Here is a 24,419-nt window from a genome sequence, read left to right on the forward strand (position 1 = left end):
CCAGTTATCTAAGAGGCAGTTAAATGAAATATTAACAGCTTGTTGAATAAATGAGTTTTGAAATTGCAAGTTGTGATAAAAGTAGCATCAGACCAGTTTTGATCTCTGTATCGAAGCTCTAAGTGTGAAGCATGGAGTAAATCAGTCTCCTTTCCTACAATTGTACTGTGAGTGTGATTAGGTAAAATGCCTGTACAAAACCTTCTTTGACTTTCTTTAGACCTCAAAGAGGTAATACTAAGGCAAGTGGTACAAATGATTGCTTACCAACTGCATTGGTATTTTTTATTATATGCTTTAAAGTCTGGCTTGGGGCTGAACTCTGTTCATCTGTGAGACTTCTTTTCTTGAAAGATAATAAAATTTTTTGTCTGATGGCAAGGCACAGGTAACTGTTAATGTGAGTTGGAAGCTGTAGAGAACTTTCACTTATTTGCTGAATAACAATACAGCAGTTTTTTTGTTTGCTAGAGGGTGTTTGAAGGAGCAGATAAATATCTCTTAGTAGGATATCCCCTGGCTGTGAATTTGTGCTTTACTTTTACACTTTGATTGTGATGGCTGCTTTTCTATCAATGACACCTGTGAATTGAAGGGCCAAACAACTTATCTTTTGGAGGACCAAAGGCAAACAGTCTAGTTACATTCTTCCAAGAAGTTACATCAAATTGCACAGCTAAACTTTCAATGCTGAGGTTGCAAGAACAGAATGTGTTTTTTTGTTCCACCTCCCTTCAAGCAGACCACATGTGTGAAGGTTTTTTCCTTCCCTTCCTACTGAGTGGAATAAGGTAACAGTGCATAATCGTTTGTTAAACATGGAGCATTTTTTCCTGCATTGTATATGTTTCAGGATTGATTTTGCACTTTGAAATTTTTATTTTTTTTTATTCAAATGGCTTCTACTTATGTAAACCTAACGTTTGAACTAGTGATAACCCTGCTTTCCTTCTTAATTTCAGTGCAAAAGATGATATTGATATTGATGCCCTTGCTGCTGAGATAGAAGGTGCTGGAGCTGCAAAGGATCAAGAGCCTCAAAAATCCAAAGGCAAAAAGAAAAAAGAGAAGAAGAAACAAGATTTTGAGTAAGTTAGGGTTTTTTTTCCACCTGCCTGATCTTACTCCATTGTCCAAAAACTCAGTTACTTAAGTGCCCTAACTTCTTTCTTATTTTAGTGAAGATGATATCCTGAAGGAGCTGGAGGAACTGTCAATAGAGGCGCAAGGAGGGAAAGTTGACAGGGAACAACCTTCTACAGGAAAGGTGAACACTGAGAGGGAGGTGGGCTTTTTAGTAGGAAATAATTAAAATATGAGATACTTCTGTCCCAGAGAACTTCTGGTGTAGTAGAAATGCTATGTGAAATGTGTGGCTAGCATGGTCTTTTAATTATATTTGATCATATTTTCATAGTAAAAAGTCACAAAAAAAATGTCATGCTGACAACTATTCAAATCCAATCAGAATAAATCTTCCTTGTGGGCTGAAGTATGGTACACTCAGCAGGAGTAGTTATTGCTTTCAAACTTTGTGCTCAATAAGAGAGGTTTTTCTTGATGAATCTCAATGCTTAGTTCATGATGGCAAGTAATTTTCATGGCTGATTATTGAATTGTTTAATTACCAGGTTGAAAATGACCATGAAGAAAGCATATCAAAGCAAGATAAAAAAAGGAAAGGAAAGAATAAAAAAGCCAATCTGGAAAATGACTATGACAGTGAGGAAGTGGAAGATAAAGATAAAAAATCCAAAAAAACTCAGAAAGCAAAACAAGACATGCTTTCTGGCAGCGATGATGATGATCATGAGACACAGCTTAAGAAAAGCAAAGGGAAAACTCAAAAGTCAAATAAAAAACACGATTTGTCAGAAGAAGATGAAACTAACATTAAGAAAAGCAAAGAGCGTGCGGGAGGAGTGTCTGCAGGCGAGAGTGGTGATGAATCAGATGAGGTTTCCCAGTCTAGGAAAGGACAAAAGAAAAACCAAAAGCCAAAGTCTGCTCCTGCTGCAGAGAGTGGGGATGATGAAGAAGAACCTTCATTCAAAGTAAAAACAGTGGCTCAGAAAAAGGCAGAAAAAAAAGAACGTGAAAGAAAAAAACGTGAAGAAGAAAAAGCCAAATTGAGGAAGCAGAAGGAGAAGGAGGAATTAGAAGGTGGTAAAGAACCAGCAAAGCCAAAGGAATCTCTAAAAAAAGCTGAAGAGAAGGCTTCTCCTGAAGTTACAGGGGAGAAAGGAGAGACTGCTGCAGGAACAGAAGGTTTGTAACGTGGTTTCTTAAACTTTAAATTAAATACTATAGTTTTCATAAGGCCAGAGAGATGTCAGGCAGTGAGGTTAGTGTGTTGGTTTATTTTGAATTGTGAGTATTAGAAATTTGGTAGCCTTGTCTGCCTCTGTGTTGGCTCACAGGTGGCTGTGTTGTCTGGCTTGTAGTTTGTTCAGGTATATGAGAAAACAAGCCAAATGGTGAATTCTCATTACAGTATATGATTAGAGTTCTCTATTGCAAGAGTACTTTTTCACTTCCCTGTTATTCTGATACTTTAAGACTTCAGGCCATGACATAAGAGAGTTTAATTGTTTTCATTATTAAATGTTTATGCAGTAGCCAGTGAAAATATTCCTCATTTGATGTTATTTATCATATTTAAAACATAAATTGTACTTAGAGTATCTTTGAAATTTCTGGGGTCTTTGAAAATATGCCTCTTCTTTCTGTAGCTGATGACAATGAGGGGGACAAAAAGAAAAAAGACAAGAAAAAAAAGAAAGGTGAGAAAGAAGAAAAAGAGAAAGAGAAGAAGAAGGGTCCCAGTAAAGCCACAGTGAAAGCCATGCAAGAGGCCTTGGCTAAAATGAAAGAGGAGGAGGAAAGGGCCAAAAGAGAGGAGGAAGAACGCATAAGACGACTGGAAGAACTTGAAGCAAAGCGCAAAGAGGAGGTACCGTATCTCTCACTCCAGTGATAAAATAAGGGAGTAACTTTAATCTCTCTGCTTGCTGGTGCAGTTAGTGAATTAATCCTTAATATGTTCTTGTAAACAGAATGTGCTTGGGCAGCTGTTGTGTAAAGCATGCTTTAGGGTTTCTGCATGTTTATTTCTCTTTGTCTAGGAACGCTTAGAGCAAGAGAGGAAAGAAAGGAAGAAACAGAAGGAAAAAGAGAGGAAGGAGCGTTTGAAGAAAGAGGGAAAGCTTTTAACAAAAGCTCAGCGAGAAGCCAGAGCCAGAGCAGAGGCTACTCTTAAACTACTCCAAGCTCAGGGTAAGCAGTAGAGCTTCATAATTATTAAAACCCAACTGAACCAAAAACCCCAACCAAACTTTATATCCATTATGGCTCTGTGTTTATTTTTTTTCTGTCTGGAGCTAGGAGGGCAAGTACTGAGTGATTCCATCTAAAGCTGCTCTGTTGTCGAGAAAGGCAGTGTGTGCCCTCCCTTCCCCTTTATTTCTTAAGCAAATTTAAGTGCCTGTATTTTTGTCTTACACTTTAGATATACAGCTTTTTAATAAAGCTGGATATCTAAAGTGTAAGACAAAAATAAATAAAGTTTAAAGATGTTACTTTTGGAACTTAGGAAAAAGCACTTAAAGAAGTGGTGTAGTCTAAAGGCCAGGAAAAGCACATGGGCTGTGCTGAAGGTCTTGTTAGACCAGTGATGTGGATCTTGTTGAATTAATACACCTGCTTAGTTAGGCAAGTGCACTGTTTTGCGTCAAGAACAATGGGGAAATCCACGGAGAAGATATGTTTTTCTCTGGGTTTTGCCAGGAGTATGTAAGAGCTTTCCTGCTTTTCTGTCAAATATAATCTGTCTCCATTAGAATGAAGTAAAATTGTCCAATATGTTGTAAGTAAAATGTCCTAAATTGTTCTTGGTAACTGGTTTGTGACTAAAAAAAGAAAGTACTTTGTGGGAGCTGAGTGTATTTGTAGAGTACAGTATCTGACACTTTACTGGTAGGTGGATGTATAAATGTAGGAATCTTCATAGCTTGTAAAATGTTTGGAGCTCTTAAACATACATGAAGGCTATTTCTCCTTGGTTGTTGCTGTAGCTAGTAGTATCTTTCTGTTTGTGCCCCTACAACTGCATTTTTGTCAGATTTGCAATATCAAAAAAAACCTGAAAAAAAATTGAATGTGCAGCAGTAAATCAGTTTTTAATTTGTCTTTGCACCAAACTTCTGGTTTTGATGGAATCCCTTCATATATTACAGCACCCACTTTGTGGTGAGGCAAAGATGAAGCTGGTGAATTGAACCTGGCATTATTTTAATACCTGAAATCATCAGTATTGTACAATTAAAAAACCCTTAAAACCAAAAAACAAACCAAAACCCAAAAGCCTGAACAACCAAAACAAATTGAAAAACACAAACCTTCCCTCACAGCAAGAGGGAAAATGTTATCTGCTGAATAACCTTAAGCATTTAAGAAGAGTTCTGCCTGTGAACTGCTCCAAATTGTCTGAAACTAGGACTATTGGCAGACAGGTTTTAAGTCAATTTTTACATAGCAGACCTTAAATTGTTAATCATGACATTTGTGTTCGTGGCATTTTATGCAGGTTTGTGATAACTTCAAACCTACAGCCGTAGAATCTGATTGCTTCGTTTATTTTTTGTTTCATTGCCATTGCCTTCCTCCAGTTATCTGACTTCTTTTTGAGAGCAGTCAGGAGTATCTGAAGAACTATACTTCTTTCAAGTTTTCTAACTTTTGAATTCAAACTTTTAAAAATGATAAAATATGCATTGAACCTGCTTTCTACTCTTTCTTCCTTCATCTTCCAGTTTTTGAAAACATGTTCTTATTTAAACCAAAGTTTATGTTTATTAATTATCTGGATTTTCTTTTTAACAGGTTTTCCTTTGTTTTGCAGGTGTTGAAGTGCCATCGAAAGACTCTGTGCCAAAGAAGAGGCCAATATATGAAGACAAAAAGAGAAAGAAGCAGCAGCAGCAGCCAGAAAACAAAGAAGGTGTAGTTTGCATATAGGGATACCTAATTGATCAGTCACATTTCTGGAATTATTTCTAAAATAAATCAGCTGATCTTAAGCTAATTTCATTTCGGGGTTTAGATTTTCTAAATGTTGGGGATGTACATGTCGTAAAGGCCTTTTACAAATGTGATGTTGAGTGCTTTGTGTGCATATGTACATCAAATACAAAGTAGTTTAAATAATAGTGACTTATAACTAAGTCTGAGTTTGTCCTAGGATGAAAATACATTGATCCTAGTTTTAGTACTTTTAAATTGGAGACAGTTTGTTTATTTGCTTTCTGGTATATAAAACCAGTTTTCAGCTCCTGGGTGCAAGTTGTTCAGAGCAGTTCAAAGAGCTTGCATCTTTGAAACTTTGGAATTCATTGCACTGGTAGTTGTGGGTTGAATGTGTCAGTTTCTTACTTTTGTGGTTTGTTACTTTCCTCCAGGGGATTACTGTGGCTTTTCTCAAGCCTAACCCTTAGTTTAAAAATTTCAGATGTATTTCTTGCTTAGCTGTTTTTTCTTTTTTTTTTTTTTTTTTTTGACATTAGTTACATGCCTGCTTATCATTTATGGAGTGTTTGTAAAGGATTGAAAATTATGCTTATCTGAGTTGTATCATTAATTTTTTTTCTTTTTTTTTTTAGTTTTCATTTTTAATGGAGCAGTAGGGGAGGTGTGGGTAGTTCACTAATATTACTTTGTTTTCTCTTGTCTTTTAAAGAAAATGAGGAGTTTTTAATGTCAATAGCTGACCTATCTTATAAATGTGTTCAACTGCTTAGAAGGCCAAGTGTTTTCCAAATAAGCTGGAGTGGAACTGTCTGTGTAAGTCAGTCAATTTGCACTTTGAAAGGATGTAGCAACCAACTTCCTGTCTTGCAGTTGCAGAAAGTGTGGAGGTAACTTCCCCAGCTGAAGACGCTGTAGAACTGGAAACACCAGTGAAAGAAGAGGCTCCTCTTCCTGTAGATCCAGGTTGGTGGTGATGCTAATAAATTTCAAACATTTAAGCTTGTGTGTCAGTGCTGCATGATAGTTATTGGACCTTGCTGGATAGGGCTGAATGGCCATCTTTTCTTGAGGCAGTTGCCTTTTCTTTTTTTTTTTTCCTCCTTTCTTCAGGGAGGAATTGATGAAATTTTATGGAGTAAAAGGCATGAAGCTTCAAAATGAGTGTGGTAAAGGTTCCTTATTTTGGGTGAACTCCAGTGTTCAGCTCCAGTGTTCAATTGGCTTGATCAGTTATCTCAAATGAGCACATTCAGTGCCTTATTTGTTCCCTTGACTTTTCACTTGCTTTTACAAGTCTGTTTTGTCAACAGTTAGGTGGAGGTAGGGAGGAAGTATGCTGCTTCTAGAATTGATAGTGCAATATTCACAGTGATTGTACACTTTATGCCACATGTTTTGCTTTCACTGGTGCAGAATGAAGAAATTATGTGTTAACTTGTGAAACTGAGTTATCAGCAAGTTTGCTGATCAGACTGTTGCCCTCATCTTTGCCTATACACAGTACTTGCTTGGTCAAAATCATATTGTACTGGACTTCTTTCTCTGCAAGGAGACTGTTTCAATTTTTACCCTTCTTAAGTCAGACAAATACTGACAAAATGTGCAGCTTTTGAAAGCAAAGCTGAATGTGTCCTGTGATTCTAGCTTGACCTAGAAAAAAAAAAAACCACCACGTTGCAAGATTGCCATTCATGATTGCCATTCTATTGCCTTAAGAGAAGGGCTCACTGGCAGAACATTAGTTCCTAGCTAATATTCTAGCAGTGTGGAACTTATTCTTCATTTCCGAGAGCTGAAATTTATGGCACATGCAGCAAACATATGTTGTATAATGCCTCTTTTGGAGAGGGTTGTATGTTTGCATTTTTCCATTCATGTCTTACTAAGACCTGCAGTCTTTTCATAAATGTAACCAAATTCCTGCTGAATTAGTATGTTTAATGCTTCTGGAATCCATGATGTATTTATGTTAAGGCACCTGGTGTCCTTTTTATAGACAATTTGTATATTCTCACTAGGTAAAATTCTATTGTGACTTATATGCTTGTTTCTCTGCTACTTTGTTACACATGGTGACTGTTAATTGGGCAACTCCTTGCAAGGATCATGATTGTGGTGCAGGTTTGTGTGGCAGGCATTATGCAGGCATTGGCATGATATGCAGACAGGAACCAGATGAGTAGGTTTTCTGTCTCTTCCACAAAAGTTTGTCTAGGCAAAGATGCTAGCACTACATGATTTTTGTGGAGAGAATTGGATATTATTTTTTAAGTATGCAGCATCTTTTTATGGAGTGTGGAGATACTTCAAGAGAATTATGGTAAGAGCAAATTTGTGAGTTGCAGTTGTCAGTATGTCAAAAGAAGGAGCATCTAAAAATGTTATATCTTGCTGGACTGACTTTAACTTCAGTATTTGGTTTCTTGGTTTCAGAAGAAAAGGAGGAAGAAGATGACACAGAAGATGCAGGTCTGGATGACTGGGAAGCTATGGTTAGTGATGAAGATGCAGAGAAAGGTGGGCATGTAAATACCAGATGTATGTTTTTTCTGGTTAAGAGGCTTTGGACGAAGTTTTCTGTTTCTATTGAAAACAATATTTTACTTAGATTTTTCCTCTGCTCTGTTAGATAAATTGTGAGGTAAGTATGATGATAAATACATACAAGAACCTCTTCTCAAAAGCAGAGCTTTCAGAAGCCATGGAAATACTGCTTAAGACAACCCTTTGGAAATACTCTTCTGTGGAGTTAGCATCTAAAATAAATGGGTTGTAATTTTTTTGTCCTTTGTTATGGGAGTAAAAATCCTCTTCTCTAATATGTGCTTAAACCATCTCTGTGAGCTTAGGGAAACCTTTTGCCTGCTATTGTATTTCTCTAGTAACAATTTAAAGCTGTAGTATTTTTATTATGTGAATCTGGCAGCATCTAAGACAGTACCCCTGTGAGAAGTTTTCAAAGAAGTGAGAGAATAAAATGGTGTGAAGGTTAAGTGTGCATGTTATAGTGAATTCTTCACAAGAAGAGGCTGAAAGAATTGGGATTGTTCAGCCTGGAGTAGAGAAGGCTCTGGGGTGACCTAACTGCAGCCTTCCAGTACCTAAAGGGAGCCTGCAGGAAAATGGAGAGATACTATTTACAGGAGCTTGTAGTGACAAGACAAGGAGAAATTGATTCAAACTGAGAGTAGGTTTAGTTGAGGAAGAGCTTCTTTACTGTGAGGGTGGTGAGATGCTGGAAGAGGTTGCCCAGAGAAGCTGTGGATCCCCAACCCTGGAAGTGTTCAAGGCCAGGTTGGAGGGGGTTTTGAGCAACCTGCTGTAGTGGAAGGTGTCCTGCCCTTGGCGGGGAGGCTGTAACTAGGTGGTCTTTGAAGTCCCATTCACCCCAAACTATTCTGTGATTCTGTGATATGCTTCTTTGAGAGACAGGTTTAGAAGAAAGGAAGGAATTGCCAGAACATAAATATTCCTGTGCATGTGTGCCAAAGGCCGTATTCTATTTGTACTCAACAGCAATGTGTATGGGAAACTTGGAGCTGTGCTGCAGTGCAGGAATAACTTTCTTCCATTGGTGGAGGAAAGTATTTCTGTGAGCTGTCCTGAACAGGAGTTGGTTACTGGACTTGGTGCCTCCTTAGTGTCTTAATTGCTTCTTAAAGACTATTTATTCATCAAGTACTTGTTACTTGCCTATACTTCTGACACCTGTGCTTTCAAGTGTAGTACTTGACATACAGATACATACTCCAGAATGGATTTAATTCCAGCACAGTTGTGTTCCTCTGGTGCTTTTAAATTCTAAGGCTGTTAGCCTTCTTGAGTGTTTGTTTTAGTCTGTCACCACTGTCCTGGAGGGGACATAGCACTTCTTACTGCTTGGCTTTGAAGGCTCTGCTGATGTGATACAGAAAAAGAGCCTTCCTGGGAATTAGATTTGGTGTTTTACTAAGCTGATGGACTATGAGTGTAGCAAGGAAATGTTACTAATCTCTAGGAGCAGTGAGCCTGCCAGCAGTGTTGTAAGGAGGACAATCCATGATTTTAAAGTGATCATCAACTTGCCTTTTATGATTTTACAGGTGATTATAAATGGGAAGATTTCAAAGAAAGAAAATTACTTATTGATAATTCTTTTGTTTGTTTATTGAAGATTTTCTATGAAAAATGCTCATCTTCTCTGAATCATCTAAGAAAACCTGAAGATGAGATTTTTTTTTTTTTAAATAGGCATAAAAGAGGCCATTTGTTCTGATTATTATGTCTGCTTAAATGTGCCTTCCTGATCAGTAGTGTACAGAATCCATATAGTAATGATTTGGAGTATTTTGGCTTTATTAAAAAGATGTTGGTGCATTATTCCTTTATGAAGGGCACATGACTTTAAAGAATGTCTGAATGTTTGCAAATAATGGTAAACATAAGTGTGCTGATAATATCGTTCTTCACTCCATCCTAAATTTGCTTTCTTTCTGGATTTGAAACACAAGCCAACAACTCTGAACATGAAATACTTTTTTTTTCTGGTTTTTTTTTTTTTTACATTGGAAGTTGAAAAATGATCTTGACAAGCACTTATTGTAGAGCCAACTCTCAGTCCTCATTCTTCTCTGATAGTCTCTTGCTTTTTGGTGCCATCTGCCCCCAGAAGTGTGAACTTTAATAGAGAATTTTTACTTTACTCTTTCTTTTTTTTAACAGAGAGCAAACCTGTCCATATTGAAGTCAAAGAACAAAATGAAGTGGATGATGAAGAGGAGGAGGAAGAGGAAGAGGAGGAAGAGGAAGAAGAGAGTGAAGAATCTGAAGACAGTGAAGGCAGTGAAGATGAGGATGAAAAGATTTCAGATGAGAGAGAGCCAGACTCCCAAGCTATTGGAAAACAATCTATGGAAAAGAAGCCCAGCAAGGAAATTAGCTCTGATTCTGAGTATGACTCTGAGGATGACCGCACTAAGGAGGAGCGTGCTTATGACAAAGCTAAACGGAGAATTGAGGTATGAAGATACACTTGGATTCTTGTGTTGTATAACAAACAGATTAATTTTCAGTTTATTTTGTCAAATTTGTCAAAATGGTGGTTGTGTCAGGGCTAATATTTAGGCAGGTTCAGAAATTGTATTAATTAAGAAAAAAAATACTTGGTTTTGTGTGAAGATGAAGTATTTGTTTTTAGGTAACTTGACCACAAAGGCGGCAGCTTAAGTGTTGTTCCCCTCCACCTCTATATCCCTGCTGGAAAAAGAGGCTTTTGTTTTTTACAGATAGGTATTTTCAAGTTCTAAAAGATGTGTCTAAAGTGTTCAGTGCTTTCATGGCTGCTGATGTTCTTGGTCTCCTCACCCAAGGTGCTTGTTCAGAATGCACCTTCAGCAAAGCTACTGTTAGTGCTTATAACAACTTTGCCTGCTAGACTGTTAGAAAAACCTACCAAACAAAAATGTAACTGTTAGTTAAAAATTTTTGATTTACCAAAAAAGGGATGACAGACCTTAAATTGCCTTGAAAATATAAGTCCTACAACTAACTCTGTGTTTGTGTGTATGTAATCAGATCAAGAGGTGAACTTGTGGTTTTTGGTTTATACTTACCAATTTGTATGTGTCTTTTACATAGAAACGACGAGCTGAAAACAGCAAAAATATGAACACTGAAAAGCTCAGAGCACCAGTTATCTGTGTCCTGGGGCATGTAGACACAGGCAAGACCAAAATTTTAGATAAGGTAAGGTGTGGGGTGTGAAAGCACTGCCTGTACCTCTTGTTTAAGCATTTATTTCTTTGGTTGAAGACAGAAGGAGAGTGTGCTCAAAAGTTTCTGGTCTTTTTTGTCTTTAGCTCCGCCACACTAATGTGCAGGACGGTGAAGCTGGTGGTATCACTCAGCAGATTGGTGCAACTAATGTTCCTCTTGAAGCTATTAATGAACAAACTAAGATGGTGAAAAATGTAAGTTATAGCACTTCAACAACTGCATCATAACAAATATGAAATGTAGAGTAATAAAGGCCTTGTGAGATTTCTTGGCATGGACAGATACTTCCCCCTGCTCTAATTTTGTGGTCTATTGTTTTTTAATTCCTATCATTCCCCCAGCAAAGGGCAGGCTGTCTCATTTTTCATACATTGGATTTCAGTTAATGCATTGCTGTTTCTTCAGAAAAATATGAAGATACTGTTCACTCTGTTCTGGACAGTGCACATATGTACACAGACTGCTTACTTGTCAGTATTTTGATTGTAAATTGAGACTCTGGAAACTCTTGAGTATATTTTGTGTTGAAAACTTACCTTTTGCTGTGTGTACTGAAATTTGGCCAATTTCTGGTTGATGAATTTTATCATGTTACAGACATAGTAACTGTTCTGTATCATTTGTTTTGGATACTATATCCTATTTTGCTTGCAGAAGCAACTGGCTGTAAAGCCTTGGTGTAGTAATGGCTTTTTCCAAGATTTAACTTAACTCAGTAAGCCTGTAAACTTGAGAGAGGAGAAAATAATCAAGCCAAGGATGGTACATCTCACTACCCTGAAATGGCTTTTCTTCTGTAGGCTGCCTTGTCTTACAGATTTTAGCTTAGCTTGTGGCCAGTTGGCACCTGGAATGTGCTGCATCATTTTTTTAAATGTTGAAATGACTGTTGACTGATTTGGTTTATAGAGGGTCCTGGCCTTAAAATATGTGTCTGGATTTTTGAAGTGCAGACTGTCAGTAATGTTGCCAGCTCTTATTTTGTTCTTTTTTCTTCTTGTGTAATTTCTACAAGATGGCTAATATTTTGAAATGTTAGTTTGACAGAGAGAACATAAAAATTCCAGGCATGCTGATAATCGACACTCCCGGACATGAGTCTTTCAGGTAAGGTTTTCTCACAATGTACTTCTCAGAACTGATGGCAAAAGCATCTGGAGATATTCCTAGCCAAGTGTGGTCTTTGCTTAATCCATTGTTTTAGTTCTCACTTGAAAAAAAGTCCGACAAAACCAACTTCAAGTAGAGGAATTAAGTGGATTTGCTTCATTTGCAGGTGCTTTTTATATCTGGTTAATTGCTGGCCTTTTATAGCTGATTAATTTTCTGCCTTCGTGCCAATTGAGCCATGAATATCTGAAAAAGCATGTAAATAAATAGTTAGTGTAAGAGGAAAGATGGAAGCAGGAAGCTAGCTGGAGGAAAAAAGGTGAGGATTTCAAGTGACCTAAGTAATCAAAAAATTAAAACTTTTTTCCTAGTTTCTCATTCATAGTGTCCCAGTTAAGGTAACAGAGTTTGTAAGATTGGAAGTTACTAATTACCCAAGTCATCAGAGTCTTAGCAGAAATCAAATGCATTCTAGGAACACCAGTGGCATACAGGCAAGCCACTAAATCAGCTTTTAAGGGTAAAACATGACAAGCACAACTGAATTCACTGAGGTGAGATCTTGGATGAAATCTCAAAACAGAAGGATTAAGACTTTGATGTGACATTTTTCAGTAAAAACCTCTGTAAGCATTGAAATGCTGTGTTGTGGAGCACTTGGTAATGTTGAGATCAGTACCTTGGCATGGTGCCTCTTACAGCTTCTAGCCAGGTTTTGTTTGCCAACAAAGATGTGATGATAGTCTCTTTACCTTGTATTGTATAAAATGGTGATAGTCTTAGTGTTTATGCAGTAAATAAAAAAAGTTTTGTTCAGGTTTTACACTCCTGCTTTTCACTTTAGCTGTCTCAATTGTTGCTCAGAAAATGATCAGAACATATCTTGCACTGTAAAAATATATAATAATATGAAAACTTTCAGGATAATAATAATTTCTTAGTGTAATAATTTCTTACATTCATTGATGTATTTTGTTAAATGAAAATTACAGTGTCATTTGAATGGTTTACATTTTTGAGGGGAAATAACTGATGAGCTTTAGCTTATTGTTTGGCAGTGTAAGTTTGACATTGTACTTGGTGTTTTTATATAGGTTCTGTTGCTAAATAACTGGTTTTTTTTTTCCTGTCTTTTAATGTCACAGCAATCTAAGAAATAGAGGAAGCTCACTTTGTGATATTGCTATACTTGTAGTTGACATCATGCATGGTTTGGAACCACAGACAATTGAATCAATAAATCTGTTGAAATCTAAGAAATGCCCCTTTATAGTAGCTCTCAATAAGGTAGGATAGATTTTTTTATCCTAATAGTATATTTCTCCACTCTAATAGTGCATTTGGCTTTTGACAATTGTCTTTTTTCTTCCTTGAACTGGAACTTTTTTGGTGTAAAATCTGAAGGAGTAGTTCTTGGGTCCTGTTGTTGCCTTTTTGTGTCCTTGATACCACAGTGGCTCCACGGGAACTTTGCAGAACAATCAGTTCTTGGAGTCCTGACTGGTAAATTTTCTTGCCTTATGTAACTTCTCTATATGATTCACCCTTCTGGAAGTTGTACTTCAATTGTGGGGTTTTTTCCTTGTGCCTACTTACATAGATTTGTGTCCATTTTCTGATAAAATTCCAACACAAGCTTCACCTTGTCAGGTCATACTTTATTTTAGCCACTGATACTGGTCAGTTTGACTTGAAGACAAACTGACTTTAGGCCATGGAGCAGTAACGTTGATCACTGGTGGGAAGTGTTTTGGGCTTTGCAATATTAGATGGAAAATTTACCAGTTCTTTTCTGCCCTGTTTTTAAAATCCTCTGCATGAGAAATTACGCTGCCTGTTTGTGATGACTCAGTGAATTATTTTATATATACAGAAATCATTCATGTCCAATGACTTTGGAAGCCATCTGATATGCTGAGGGAGAGCTGTTAGAAGGCTATTTGTGTGCAGTGTAAAAATTGCAATATATTTCAAAAATGAAAGGAGCTTTAAGATGGAAGGTGGTTGGAACTGAGGAGGGCATTATCTCATTGCCAAAACCAGCCACTTTTTGAAAGAATACAAACAGCCCCTTGGATGGAGAGGTGTCCAGGCCTTGTGGCAGAGTAGTAGAGAGTTCTCTCTTGGTCAGATCTGAAGACCCAGCTGTTATTTGTTGCCATCAAAGGCCTACAGTGAGCCTGAAATTAAATAGCTATGAGCTCTTGCATTTTAAGTTATAGTTGTATTATTTGACCAGGTTATAATCAGTTTTCTTAAGATGTAGTTTTGATTTCTATAGCAAAGATAATTTTGGGCTAAGTCTGTCCTGTTTTGGCAGCTGTGGTGGGGAAGTGTTTCTGAAATACAGTTGTGTCTTTTGAACAACCCCCTCTGGTCCCTTCTCTGTAGCAACATGGGACAGGGTCCATATTTACCAGTAAATTTTAGGAGTTCTTTATAAAACTAGTGTAGTCTCTTTTCAGGAAAAATCACTAACACCTCCATGGTTTTGGGGTTTTTTTGTGTGTATGTGAATCTATAAACATGTCTCTTCTAATGTTTTATTTTAACCTTGGTGTAATTTATGCACATAAACTTTTTTCATATGAAAAAGATTACTATAGCTTGAATTTTTAAAATCTGAAGTATCATTGCTATCCTGCTATCCTGCCTGACATAAACAGAGCTAAATATAGCAGCCAAAGCAAATAAGAACACTTTCATTTGATTACTGGAGCAGATAGATGGCTGGTTAAGTTGGTTGATAAAGTATTTCTCACTGATGATGTGGCATAAGCATAAAGACACCCTTTAGTAAGCTGCATAAGATGACATACTGTTGTGTTTTCAAGATTGATAGGTTATATGACTGGAAAAAAAGTCCAGATACAGATGTAGCTGTTACCTTAAAGAAGCAGAAAAAGAATACAAAAGATGAATTTGAAGAACGGGCAAAAGCTATCATAGTGGAATTTGCAAAACAGGTAGGTTGGAATATTCAATGTTCTTTGCTTAAAAGTGCTAGTGAAGAGGTGTGTGGTGGTGTGGTTTGTTTTGGGTGAATGGGTAGTTTTTGTTTTGTTTTTTTTAACCCGTTCTTCAAAACGACTTGAAATATCAAGAAAGCCGTTGCATCTCTTCTGACATATTGGTGTTAACTCTTATAAATCAAACTTTGTTGCTTTTACATTTTGCATAATTTTAACTGCTCTTTTCTTACTGCTGGTTTGGAGAAAAATAGCTAATTTCTGTGCTTGGTCAATGGAGTTATGAATAGCAGTTGAGTTTTCTGTCACTGTTCTCTTTCTCTTTGGGAATAGCCTGAGAGAATCCCATCTGTCTCTTTCTCTTGGATGCTGGCAGGGTATGAATCACATCAGTTCTGGGAACTTCCTCTGTTGGTGACATAAAATGCTATCTAGAAGCTAGATGGGGTAATTAGCCTTGTAGAATTATGCCATACTGCTTCCCAGTGTGAATTGAGGCTTCAGTCCACACTTGGAAGCAGTATGGGATAATTCTGTTCCATAGCATGCTGTCGGTAACAGTGTTGGCTTTTTAAATTGGGATTTTAAAAATGCAGTGGCATTTGCCTGGGGTTGAATGTTACTGTCAGTACTGCTGTGTATTTGTGCTTTTCCCTATGTAACTGTTAATCCTGATTGCAGGGCTTGAACGCTGCCTTGTTTTATGAGAATAAGGATCCCCGCACTTTTGTTTCTCTTGTACCTACCTCTGCTCACACAGGGGATGGCATGGGCAGTCTGATAGCTCTTCTGGTTGAGCTCACACAAACCATGCTGACCAAGAGACTGGCTGAGTGTCAGGAGCTGAGAGCTCAAGTCATGGAGGTAATACAGCAACCCTTTCTTGAAATTCATATAGAAATTCCTCCCTTCCCTGCATCTCTCCTTCTGGTAAAAACTGTGTGTTTGCGGTGCTTAAATAGGAAGTGAATTTTTCCCTCTTTCATTCAGGTGAAAGCACTGCCGGGCATGGGCACGACCATAGATGTTATTCTGATTAATGGACGTCTGAGAGAAGGAGACACCATTATTGTTCCTGGGGTAGAAGGTCCTATTGTGACTCAGATCAGAGGTCTGCTGCTGCCTCCTCCTATGAAGGAGCTGCGAGTTAAGGTATGGCAGCTGTTACTGTACTGACATTTAGAACCAGGAAAAAATTAAATCAAGCTTTATAAAAAGTGAATGTAGCAGAATGTGGTTATAATAATGGTATTTAAAGGGGGCTTCAAGGGGAATGCAGGGGAAATCTGGTGTCTTTTTTGAGAATGTATTTGTATGTTCGTGTTGGGGTGTGTGTTGTCACAGCAGTGGCAAAGAGATCAGGGAATTACCTTGCAGTGAGGATTAGGGTGTGTATGCTTTAAGAAGGTATTCAGGTATGTGGCTACATGTGAGAGGGAGATTCCCATCTCAAATGGAAACTGGAGTGTACTGGTACAGCAACTTCATGTTTTTTTAGTAACAAAAACCATATACACTTACATTTGAGAAAAGTGAACACATGACTTTTTAGGGCTGGTTGGTGAGTGGCAGTGGCCAGGACTTCTGCAGAATCTGCAGCCTCTTGGTGCTTTCAAGAGTTGTAGGTTCTGCTGCCCTTATTAGCCTGAGGAGAGGCCCTGAATTTAAAATCCTTCCTGCCTGGCTTTCCTTGAAATGAGGAGACACAGAATCAAAAAGCTGTAAATAAATTAATATGTCTATTAAGATTAATGCATGCAGTTCAAAGATGATGAAAAGAACTGCTTTGATGTTTCCTGTGTAAAAGGGAAGGAATAAATGTCTGCACAGACTTGTTTTAAGGCAAAGAAAACCATATAGATAACCTAGGTGAATGTAATAGGATAAACCTTTCAGGTTTGGGAGCCCTGAGCAGGGGAAGTAAACATAGGGTAGCTGTTGGGCTTTTTTGATGCAGGCAGTGAGGATGCATTTTGATTCAGCTTGTTCATGTGGAATTGTCATCTTTGAAATAAGACCCAGATTCTTGGAGTGGAGGGCTAAAGGATAGAGGTTTGCAGGATCAAAGTGCTTATTAAGGAAGGAAGCTGCCTTGCAGTTTTAAGAAAAGGATGGGACATCCAAATAAAAAACTAGGAAACAAACCAGAAAATCCTTCCAACATCAATTTAAAGATCTTCAGAAATAACTGGTTTTGTTATGTCTTAGAGCCATGCCCTGAATGTGACATCTTTGAGGTTCCCCTGGATGGGGAGAGAACCTGGGGAATTGTACATGGAATTAAGCACATGAGAAGGCTGGATGGCCTCCAGTGGGAGAGTGAGACAGCCTTTCCTGCAGAGAGGCTTGGGCTGTGTGTCAGCTAAGCTTTAGTGTTTTTGTTAAATTGTTAACATCTTCCCATAACTTACCTAGGGGGCTGAATTTGTGGGTCTTATTAGTGAGTAGATGCCTATTGTTGCTTGCTTTTTTCTAGTACATGTTCCTTTTTGGCCCCCTTCTCTGCTTTGAGATTTCCCTGTGCCCTGCCCACCTTGGCAAAGGTGCAGGGGGTATCTGAAGGGAGAGGAGCAGGAGGACTGAAAGGCGCAAGTGCAAAGCAAAGACAATCATGATGAAAGTTGGGAGCTGCTGCACTTCACTGCTCCCTGCTGTGTTCTTCTGCTGCTCAGCACAGAACTCTGTGCTAGTGTGTATATTTCTCTTTTTCAGAACCAGTATGAAAAGCACAAAGAGGTTGTTGCTGCTCAAGGTGTGAAGATTCTTGGGAAAGATTTGGAAAAAACCTTGGCTGGTTTGCCATTGCTTGTAGCTCATAAAGAGGATGAAGTCCCAGTCCTCAAGGTGAGGTGGCTGATGTTGAACACACTTGAGGGTAACTTGAGCTCTTTGGTGGTGAAACTCAAATGTGAGAGCTCAGTTTGCAAATAACTGGGTTTTTTGGTTGTTTTAAAAACTGTTCCAGTAACATGTTTTGTGCCGTGTGAAGCTTTGGTGGTTTGATATTTTTAGTACCTTGACCATTAGCGTTTTTCCTGATATTTTGCTGGGGTGTCTCTGCTGCTAGAATAAGGTTTGGAAACAAGTATCATGGCATAGTTTGGCTCTGTGAATTACTGATTGGTATTTGTAGTAAATTATGGATATATTCTAATCAAATTATATTAGGTACATATCTACTAGTGGAGTTCTGCAAACTCTCCTAATTGCAAAGCTAATTCAAGACCTTTGGAATAAATTTCTTTTGTGACTTACATGTTAAAAATGGTAGAGGAAAGGATGTAGCTATCCTAAAGTCAAAACTGCTCTGTGTGTTTTGCTTCTCCGAAGGCAGGAAGTTAGTTTGCTAATTCACTTTTAATTTACATGTTGCCAATTTACATGTTGCTAGTTTACTTTTAATCATAGTCTTCCTTTAGTCTTCTGTCTATTTATTTGTGCCTTTTAAGGGAGGTTAAACTTTTGGGATGTCCAAACACAGACCTTACTGCTGGGTCTGTACGAGTATTTACTTCAAGTGTACTACTGGTAGTAGATATACAATGGCTAAAAGTCAATGGCAAAACTCGTCCATCTGCCAGAGGAAGAGACTTTCGTGTTTGAGGTTAGAAGGCATAGGCTCTAAAAAAATGTGGTTTTTTTCACTTCTCTAAAAGCAACAAATTGGCTTTGCTGCTCTTGCATCCTGTTTGGTACCCAGGCCTAAAGAGTGTTCAGGATCCTTTCCAGCTCGTGGTTTTAGGTGTCAGCTTTTGTCATTGATCTCCAGGCAGCCAAGGCATTGCCACACAATGTGGGCCATGTGTTTGCTCAGCCTTGCCAGCAGAAACTTGTACTGCTGGGGAAAGTGATGTGAGGTCTGCAGAGAGATGTTACCAGCACTGAAGGTGCTCAGTTTTATATGATCATCTTCCCACAAAATCCTCAAGTCTAGTTCAGCTCAGGCTTCTCTAATGCCAGAAACAGTCAGTATCTCACAGGCTGTGTATGATTTACACTGCAGCTCTGTCCCTTGGGACCTATCACCATGGCTGTTGCCTGTTTTCAGCAGCTCATGAACAGGAAGATTTTGTACCCTGAGGCATAAATAGCAATAGAACTAAAACTTGTTTTCTCTCCTTTTTTTTTTCTAAAGGATGAACTAATACATGAACTGAAGCAAACACTGAATGCAATCAAATTAGAAGAGAAAGGTGTTTATGTCCAGGCTTCTACTTTAGGCTCTTTAGAAGCATTACTTGAATTTCTTAAAACATCAGAAGTGCCAGTAAGTACTACTGTGCTTTGTCTGATGCCATTGATTCTGTGTTTAGTCAGTAAATGTTTCCTTTTCACTCAGAGATTAGTGACTTGATTTTTGTGGCTTTCTTCAACAGTATTCAGGAATAAATATTGGTCCTGTCCATAAAAAAGATGTTATGAAGGCCTCAGTGATGCTGGAGCATGACCCACAGTGAGTACCTTTGCTGTGCACAGGCTGCTCTGCTCTGCTCTGCTCTGCTCTGGGGAGCCCTGTGCTGAGCCGCTGTTCCTGCAGGTACGCCGTCATCCTGGCGTTCGACGTGCGGATTGAGCGGGACGCGCAGGAGATGGCCGACAGCTTAGGAGTTCGCATCTTTAGTGCTGAAATCATTTATCACTTGTTTGATGCCTTCACAAAATACAGACAAGATTACAAAAAGCAGAAACAAGAGGAATTCAAGTAAGTATGAGCAGTTGTTTTCTGGGTGTTTCCCAAGTAAGTGTCTCTCTTGTTTTAGTATAAATGAAGCTGTATTTAACTACTTGTTTCCTTATTACTTGGCATATGGTTCTGATGGAAAGGGAGGAGAGGAGGAAGATGGTAGGACAATAAATTGATAGTTTTCAAGAATTCAGTGTTCCAGTCTAGTTGTTTAGGTATGGATTAGGCCTAGTGAGGTGAGAGCTGTGAAAGTTGTGCAGCAGATGCAGGATTCAGCTAGAACTGTTGTGTAATATGGAGTGTTTTTATTACAGTTTGCTTTCTGTACTTGGCTTCTCTTCCTAGATTGTGGCAGATGTGTTAGTCTTGCAGAGTTAAAAAAACAGAACTAAGAGGATTTGGATTCTATTGTTTCATGTTCACGTGATCCCAGTGTAGAGGGTTTAATTCTGACTGCAGTAACATGAATATGTAATCATTCAAAGATTTATAGGGACCCAAAATTAATTTTTGGCATCATGTGTCATTGGGTGGCCTTCAGTAAAATAAGGACAATCAAAATGAAAATGTGTTGAGTTTCATATTGATCCCAAATTGAGTTTGTTTAGCTCAGTTTCTAAATGTATTTGTTCACTTGGCAAAAAAAAACCCTTGACATTCTGGAGTTCAGGCAACAACATTTCTATTCCTGTGTTTATGTGAGGCTATAATTACACTGTAAAATTACTACTCCTTTGGTCTTGGTCTGAGTTGAGCACTCAAGCCTGTCAAATTAAAATCCATGCCAGGCATGAATGATTATTACTCCCTGTAGTTCTTGAAGAACAGGTGTGGACTAGAATTAGCAAGACTGGTAACGAGGTTTTTTCCTGCTTTTCTCCAAGTAACACCCCTGGAATGAATGCCCAAGAAGTGTGGGAGAAGGCAGAGTTGTTAATGATACACTGGAACAGTGGATGTATGTTTCAAAGTGCCTTTTCTTGTCACCTTCCAGGCATATAGCAGTGTTTCCATGCAAGTTGAAAATACTCCCTCAGTTCATTTTCAACTCTCGTGATCCAATAGTGATGGGTGTTGTGGTTGAGGCCGGCCAGGTGAAGCAGGGGACTCCCATGTGTGTACCTAGCAAAAATGTAAGTAAGGGCCTCTTCCCACTGCATGTTTGATTCAGCTGGTACTGCCTGGGATGATGCTCCTTGGAGTGCTTGCATGCTTTTCCCTTGCACAGATTGCTGGTGGGAGATGAGGGTCAGACCTGCAGATCAAGTCTTTCTTCTGGTGCTCAAATATCTCACTGCACTCTGCCAGAAGAGTTGAGCCCTGGAGCAGGGCACAGGAAGTGTAGCTGGAGGGCACCTGCCAGTTCTGTGCTGTGGTATTGAGTAATGGGCAAAATTGTCCTACCTGGTAGCTAAAAAGGGGGAGAACCAGCTCTTGACCTTTTAAGGGCTAACCAGTTGATATCTCAGATGGGCTGTGGGAGGTTGGTGTCCCTCTCCTTCTCAGGATGGAGCACTTGCTGTGCTGTACATTTGGCTTGCCTGTGCTGAGGTGGCCACACTTCCTGCAGCAAGTCTGTGCCTCCAAACAGGAGTTTAGAGAAGGGTGCATGCACAGAGGTTTGGTGGATGTGTTACAGCTGCTTCATTGTATTACAGTTTGTTGAAATTGGAATAGTCACAAGTATTGAAATAAACCACAAACCAGTGGATGTGGCAAAGAAAGGCCAAGAAGTTTGTGTTAAAATAGAACCTATTCCTGGGGAATCACCTAAAATGTATGGACGACATTTTGAAGCAACAGATATCCTCGTCAGCAAGGTAAGAGCAGTCTGTGTTTGTGGAAAGGCCTTAGGACAGAGTGGCAGCTTGCCTGAAGTGAAATGTAGCATGAAGCCTCAGAAACAGGGGAGGAGCCTTCAGTCACAGACTGACTTTCACTGGGGAGGGTGTGTGTGGCATCGTGCAGCCCAGGCCTGTGGAGCTGTTGTGTGAGGTCTGTAGTGCTGCCCCTGCAGAGGCCTGAGGAAGGAGGTGCTGTGGCTGCAAAGACCTTGCAGCTCGGAGCACCTGAGAGGGCAAAATGCCACACTCACTATTGCCAGCTGTCTGTACACAGAGCTCAGCAGTCCCCCAGGGCACCACAGCCTGTCCTGAAATTGCACAACCAGCACTCCTTCAGTTGCTCTGACTGTGGGGCACTGGGCTTGAATGAGGAGATGATCCTTTGCTTCATCTTTTGCTATTGGAAGTGAAGCCACAGCTCTCCACCTTCCCAACTGCTTTAGTCACCGTGTCATAGGACACCTCCTGCCACACACGTGCCAGGGGTGTGTGCCCACGAATGAAGGGCCAGCAGGGCCTGGGATAGGGACAGGCTGGGGTTGCTGGTCCTGTAGGCCCTGGTGGAAGCAGGAGACTCTCCAGTTCCTGCCTTACTGTCCAGCTGCAGCCCCTCTAGCCCAGATAAGGGACATGGTGTGAGAAGAAATGAAGGGAAACAAATAGGTTGGGTCATTCAGCTGCTGGGCTTAATGAAGCAAATGGGGGCTTAGAATGAGTTTAGCTGCTGTGCAGATTGCCCTAACTTCAGAGTACCTGTTTGCAGTGTGCTGCTGTCAATTCCTGTGTGTTTCTGATGGGCTTGTCTCGTGTGTTACAGATCAGCCGTCAGTCCATCGATGCTCTGAAGGACTGGTTCAGGGATGAGATGCAGAAGTCTGACTGGCAGCTTATAGTAGAACTGAAGAAAGTGTTTGAAATCATCTAGATAACTTTTACAGCAATGGGGAGGCAGGAATAAATGCACTCTTCCTGTTACTAAAAAGTTACCAACAAAGTCCTGTATTGAAGACAGTGTTGGATATATGTTTGGGAGGAAAATATGCGGATAAAATGTTTTCCATGAGAAACCAAGAAATTTACACTGGTTTGACAGTGGTCAATTTACATGTTCCCATGGTTCCAATGTGCCTGTTCACCTCTCCTACTACCCTTCCTAATACTGGCTGCTGTTTTAAAGTTTGCCCTTCCCTCTCTTACACCTTCCTTCCACCCTTTTTCCCTCCTTCTCTCCAAAATAAAAGAAATTGAATTTTTATTACAGAACTAAAGCTCTTTCACTTTTATACTGATGAGAGCAGTACTGCAGTATTTGATTAACCAAGCTTCTGCAGACTTTGTGATTCTCGGGACATTTTTGATGTAAGAAATACTTCTTTATTTATGCATACCTCTTTCCTTGACTTTCTTTTCCAACATTCTTCTGCTTTGTGCCTCTAGAGTTTTTTTAATAGAAAATTAGGCAATTGGGTATCTCTGTATTTGCTTTGTGTGAAACAATTGTTGTAAAAGCATAGCTGCCCACCTTTTACTGCTTGTACAGTTCATGGAAGTCAACTGTAATCATTATAATGCAGAGCCACAAATAAAGGAGATGGACACAGCAGCCCATTTGTTTTACAGTTTGCTTCGGTAATCCAGATTTCACTTCATGGGCTGTGGCAGGTGTGGAAAGGCCAGGCAGGGCCCCTCTTGCCTCCCTGTGCTTGGCTAAAGGGCGGAGGCTGTTCCAGCACAGGCGTTTCCTCCAGAATGCACTTCCTGGTGCTCAGGCACGGGAGGGGCAGGCCAGGTGCTTAGCACCAAACTCCCAGGTCAGAGCAGGGATCTCTTCTCCAGCTGCTGCTCAGGGTGTGAGCTCCTGCCACCAGCTGCCAGCCCGGAGCTGTGACTGTGGACCTGCATCACAGCTGGGACGCCACCCGACACCGTGGGACTGACCAGCTCCAGCGTGGATGTTTGTGATGTTTGACCAGGAGCCAGTCTGCAATCCCAGCACTCTCCTGCCCCCCTTCCCCTCAACCTCCCTGCCCGGCATGACAGCTTGATGGATTCTTTCTGAGGCTGTCTCTGGGTAACTCACAGCTCACGCTGATGGGAGCAAAACAAACATTCTTCAAAAGCACAAGCTGAAACAAAATTGAGGATTATTCATGCAGCTGAGATTTTTAGTGTTTAAGATATTTACAAGAGTTTAACATTCAACATGCAGTTTGATCAGATTTCTTCTGTCACTTGGATTACGTTTTTGGTTGAAAAATCTGAATGTTTTGATTGAGACTATGTCGACTCCGTTACAAAAGAACATCTAGTAACTCACCTCCTTTGCAAATGGAATTTAACTTTCTGGATTTTTTTTTTTGTTAGACTTTAAACTTGCCATTGAAAAGGACCGTTTCACTATGGTTGGTGTGTGGTGCAACTTCCCATCAGTGGGTGAACACAATGATCAGAGAGAGGAGACTGCATTTAATTGTTAAAATTTTCTTTTGCAAACTATGCAATCATGAAAACTACACTAATAAAAAGTTCTTCAGAACACAGATGTCAAAAGAGTGTGGTCAACGTATTCTTCTTTGTTCCCTCAAATCCCTAAGGGTGTTCTTCCCATAGGTAAAATCTCCAGGAAACAGATATGCTCCTTTGGCAGGCTCCTGTTGTGGAACTTAAAACAGCCTGACAATTAATGCTGAGTCCTTTTAAAGATGCCAGTTGTACATCTGTCTGAGAGCCAGTTCCTCAAACCTGACTGGTAAACTACCTGCTTGAGTTTCAGCAGTACCTGCCTTGATCTGAGCAGCTATGTGCTGGTTTTTATAAACCAAGGCAAAGAGAAAAGGCAGCTTCAAAAGCAGGAACTGAAGGGGCTCCAAAAGACCCAACCTAGAAACTAAGGGAAACTTGAGAGGTCTTGGCTCAGACAATGTCCATCTCTCTAGACAGGTGTTGATGGCTGGATGCAAGGAAATGAGCACCTTGAGGTGTTTATTCACATGGATTAGCCTCCCCAGCCTGCTCAAGGTCCCTGCTGTGTCA

The 24,419-nt window shown here is 39.6% G+C and overlaps 1 protein-coding gene across 1 annotated transcript in view; it reads left to right on the forward strand.

Annotated features, from left to right (window-relative positions):
- EIF5B (eukaryotic translation initiation factor 5B) overlaps nt 1–23,920 on the forward strand; it is a 35,833-nt gene extending 11,913 nt beyond the window's left edge. Inside the window, exons 2-24 of the mRNA XM_058824696.1 lie at nt 963–1,088; nt 1,180–1,267; nt 1,632–2,268; nt 2,733–2,953; nt 3,126–3,276; nt 4,901–4,999; nt 5,896–5,988; nt 7,459–7,542; nt 9,727–10,022; nt 10,642–10,749; nt 10,863–10,973; nt 11,819–11,886; nt 13,035–13,176; nt 14,724–14,855; nt 15,540–15,722; nt 15,849–16,010; nt 17,571–17,702; nt 18,994–19,125; nt 19,235–19,311; nt 19,396–19,560; nt 20,537–20,675; nt 21,201–21,362; nt 22,204–23,920. Coding sequence (XP_058680679.1) covers nt 963–1,088; nt 1,180–1,267; nt 1,632–2,268; nt 2,733–2,953; nt 3,126–3,276; nt 4,901–4,999; nt 5,896–5,988; nt 7,459–7,542; nt 9,727–10,022; nt 10,642–10,749; nt 10,863–10,973; nt 11,819–11,886; nt 13,035–13,176; nt 14,724–14,855; nt 15,540–15,722; nt 15,849–16,010; nt 17,571–17,702; nt 18,994–19,125; nt 19,235–19,311; nt 19,396–19,560; nt 20,537–20,675; nt 21,201–21,362; nt 22,204–22,311 — 3,616 coding nt within the window. The 3' untranslated portion in view covers nt 22,312–23,920. The remainder of the gene's footprint in view (nt 1–962; nt 1,089–1,179; nt 1,268–1,631; nt 2,269–2,732; nt 2,954–3,125; nt 3,277–4,900; nt 5,000–5,895; nt 5,989–7,458; nt 7,543–9,726; nt 10,023–10,641; nt 10,750–10,862; nt 10,974–11,818; nt 11,887–13,034; nt 13,177–14,723; nt 14,856–15,539; nt 15,723–15,848; nt 16,011–17,570; nt 17,703–18,993; nt 19,126–19,234; nt 19,312–19,395; nt 19,561–20,536; nt 20,676–21,200; nt 21,363–22,203) is intronic.
- Nucleotides 23,921–24,419: the final 499 nt, after the last annotated feature.

The sequence above is a fragment of the Ammospiza caudacuta genome, chromosome 2, assembly GCF_027887145.1.
Source record: "Ammospiza caudacuta isolate bAmmCau1 chromosome 2, bAmmCau1.pri, whole genome shotgun sequence".
In the NCBI taxonomy this organism is placed as follows: domain Eukaryota; kingdom Metazoa; phylum Chordata; class Aves; order Passeriformes; family Passerellidae; genus Ammospiza; species Ammospiza caudacuta.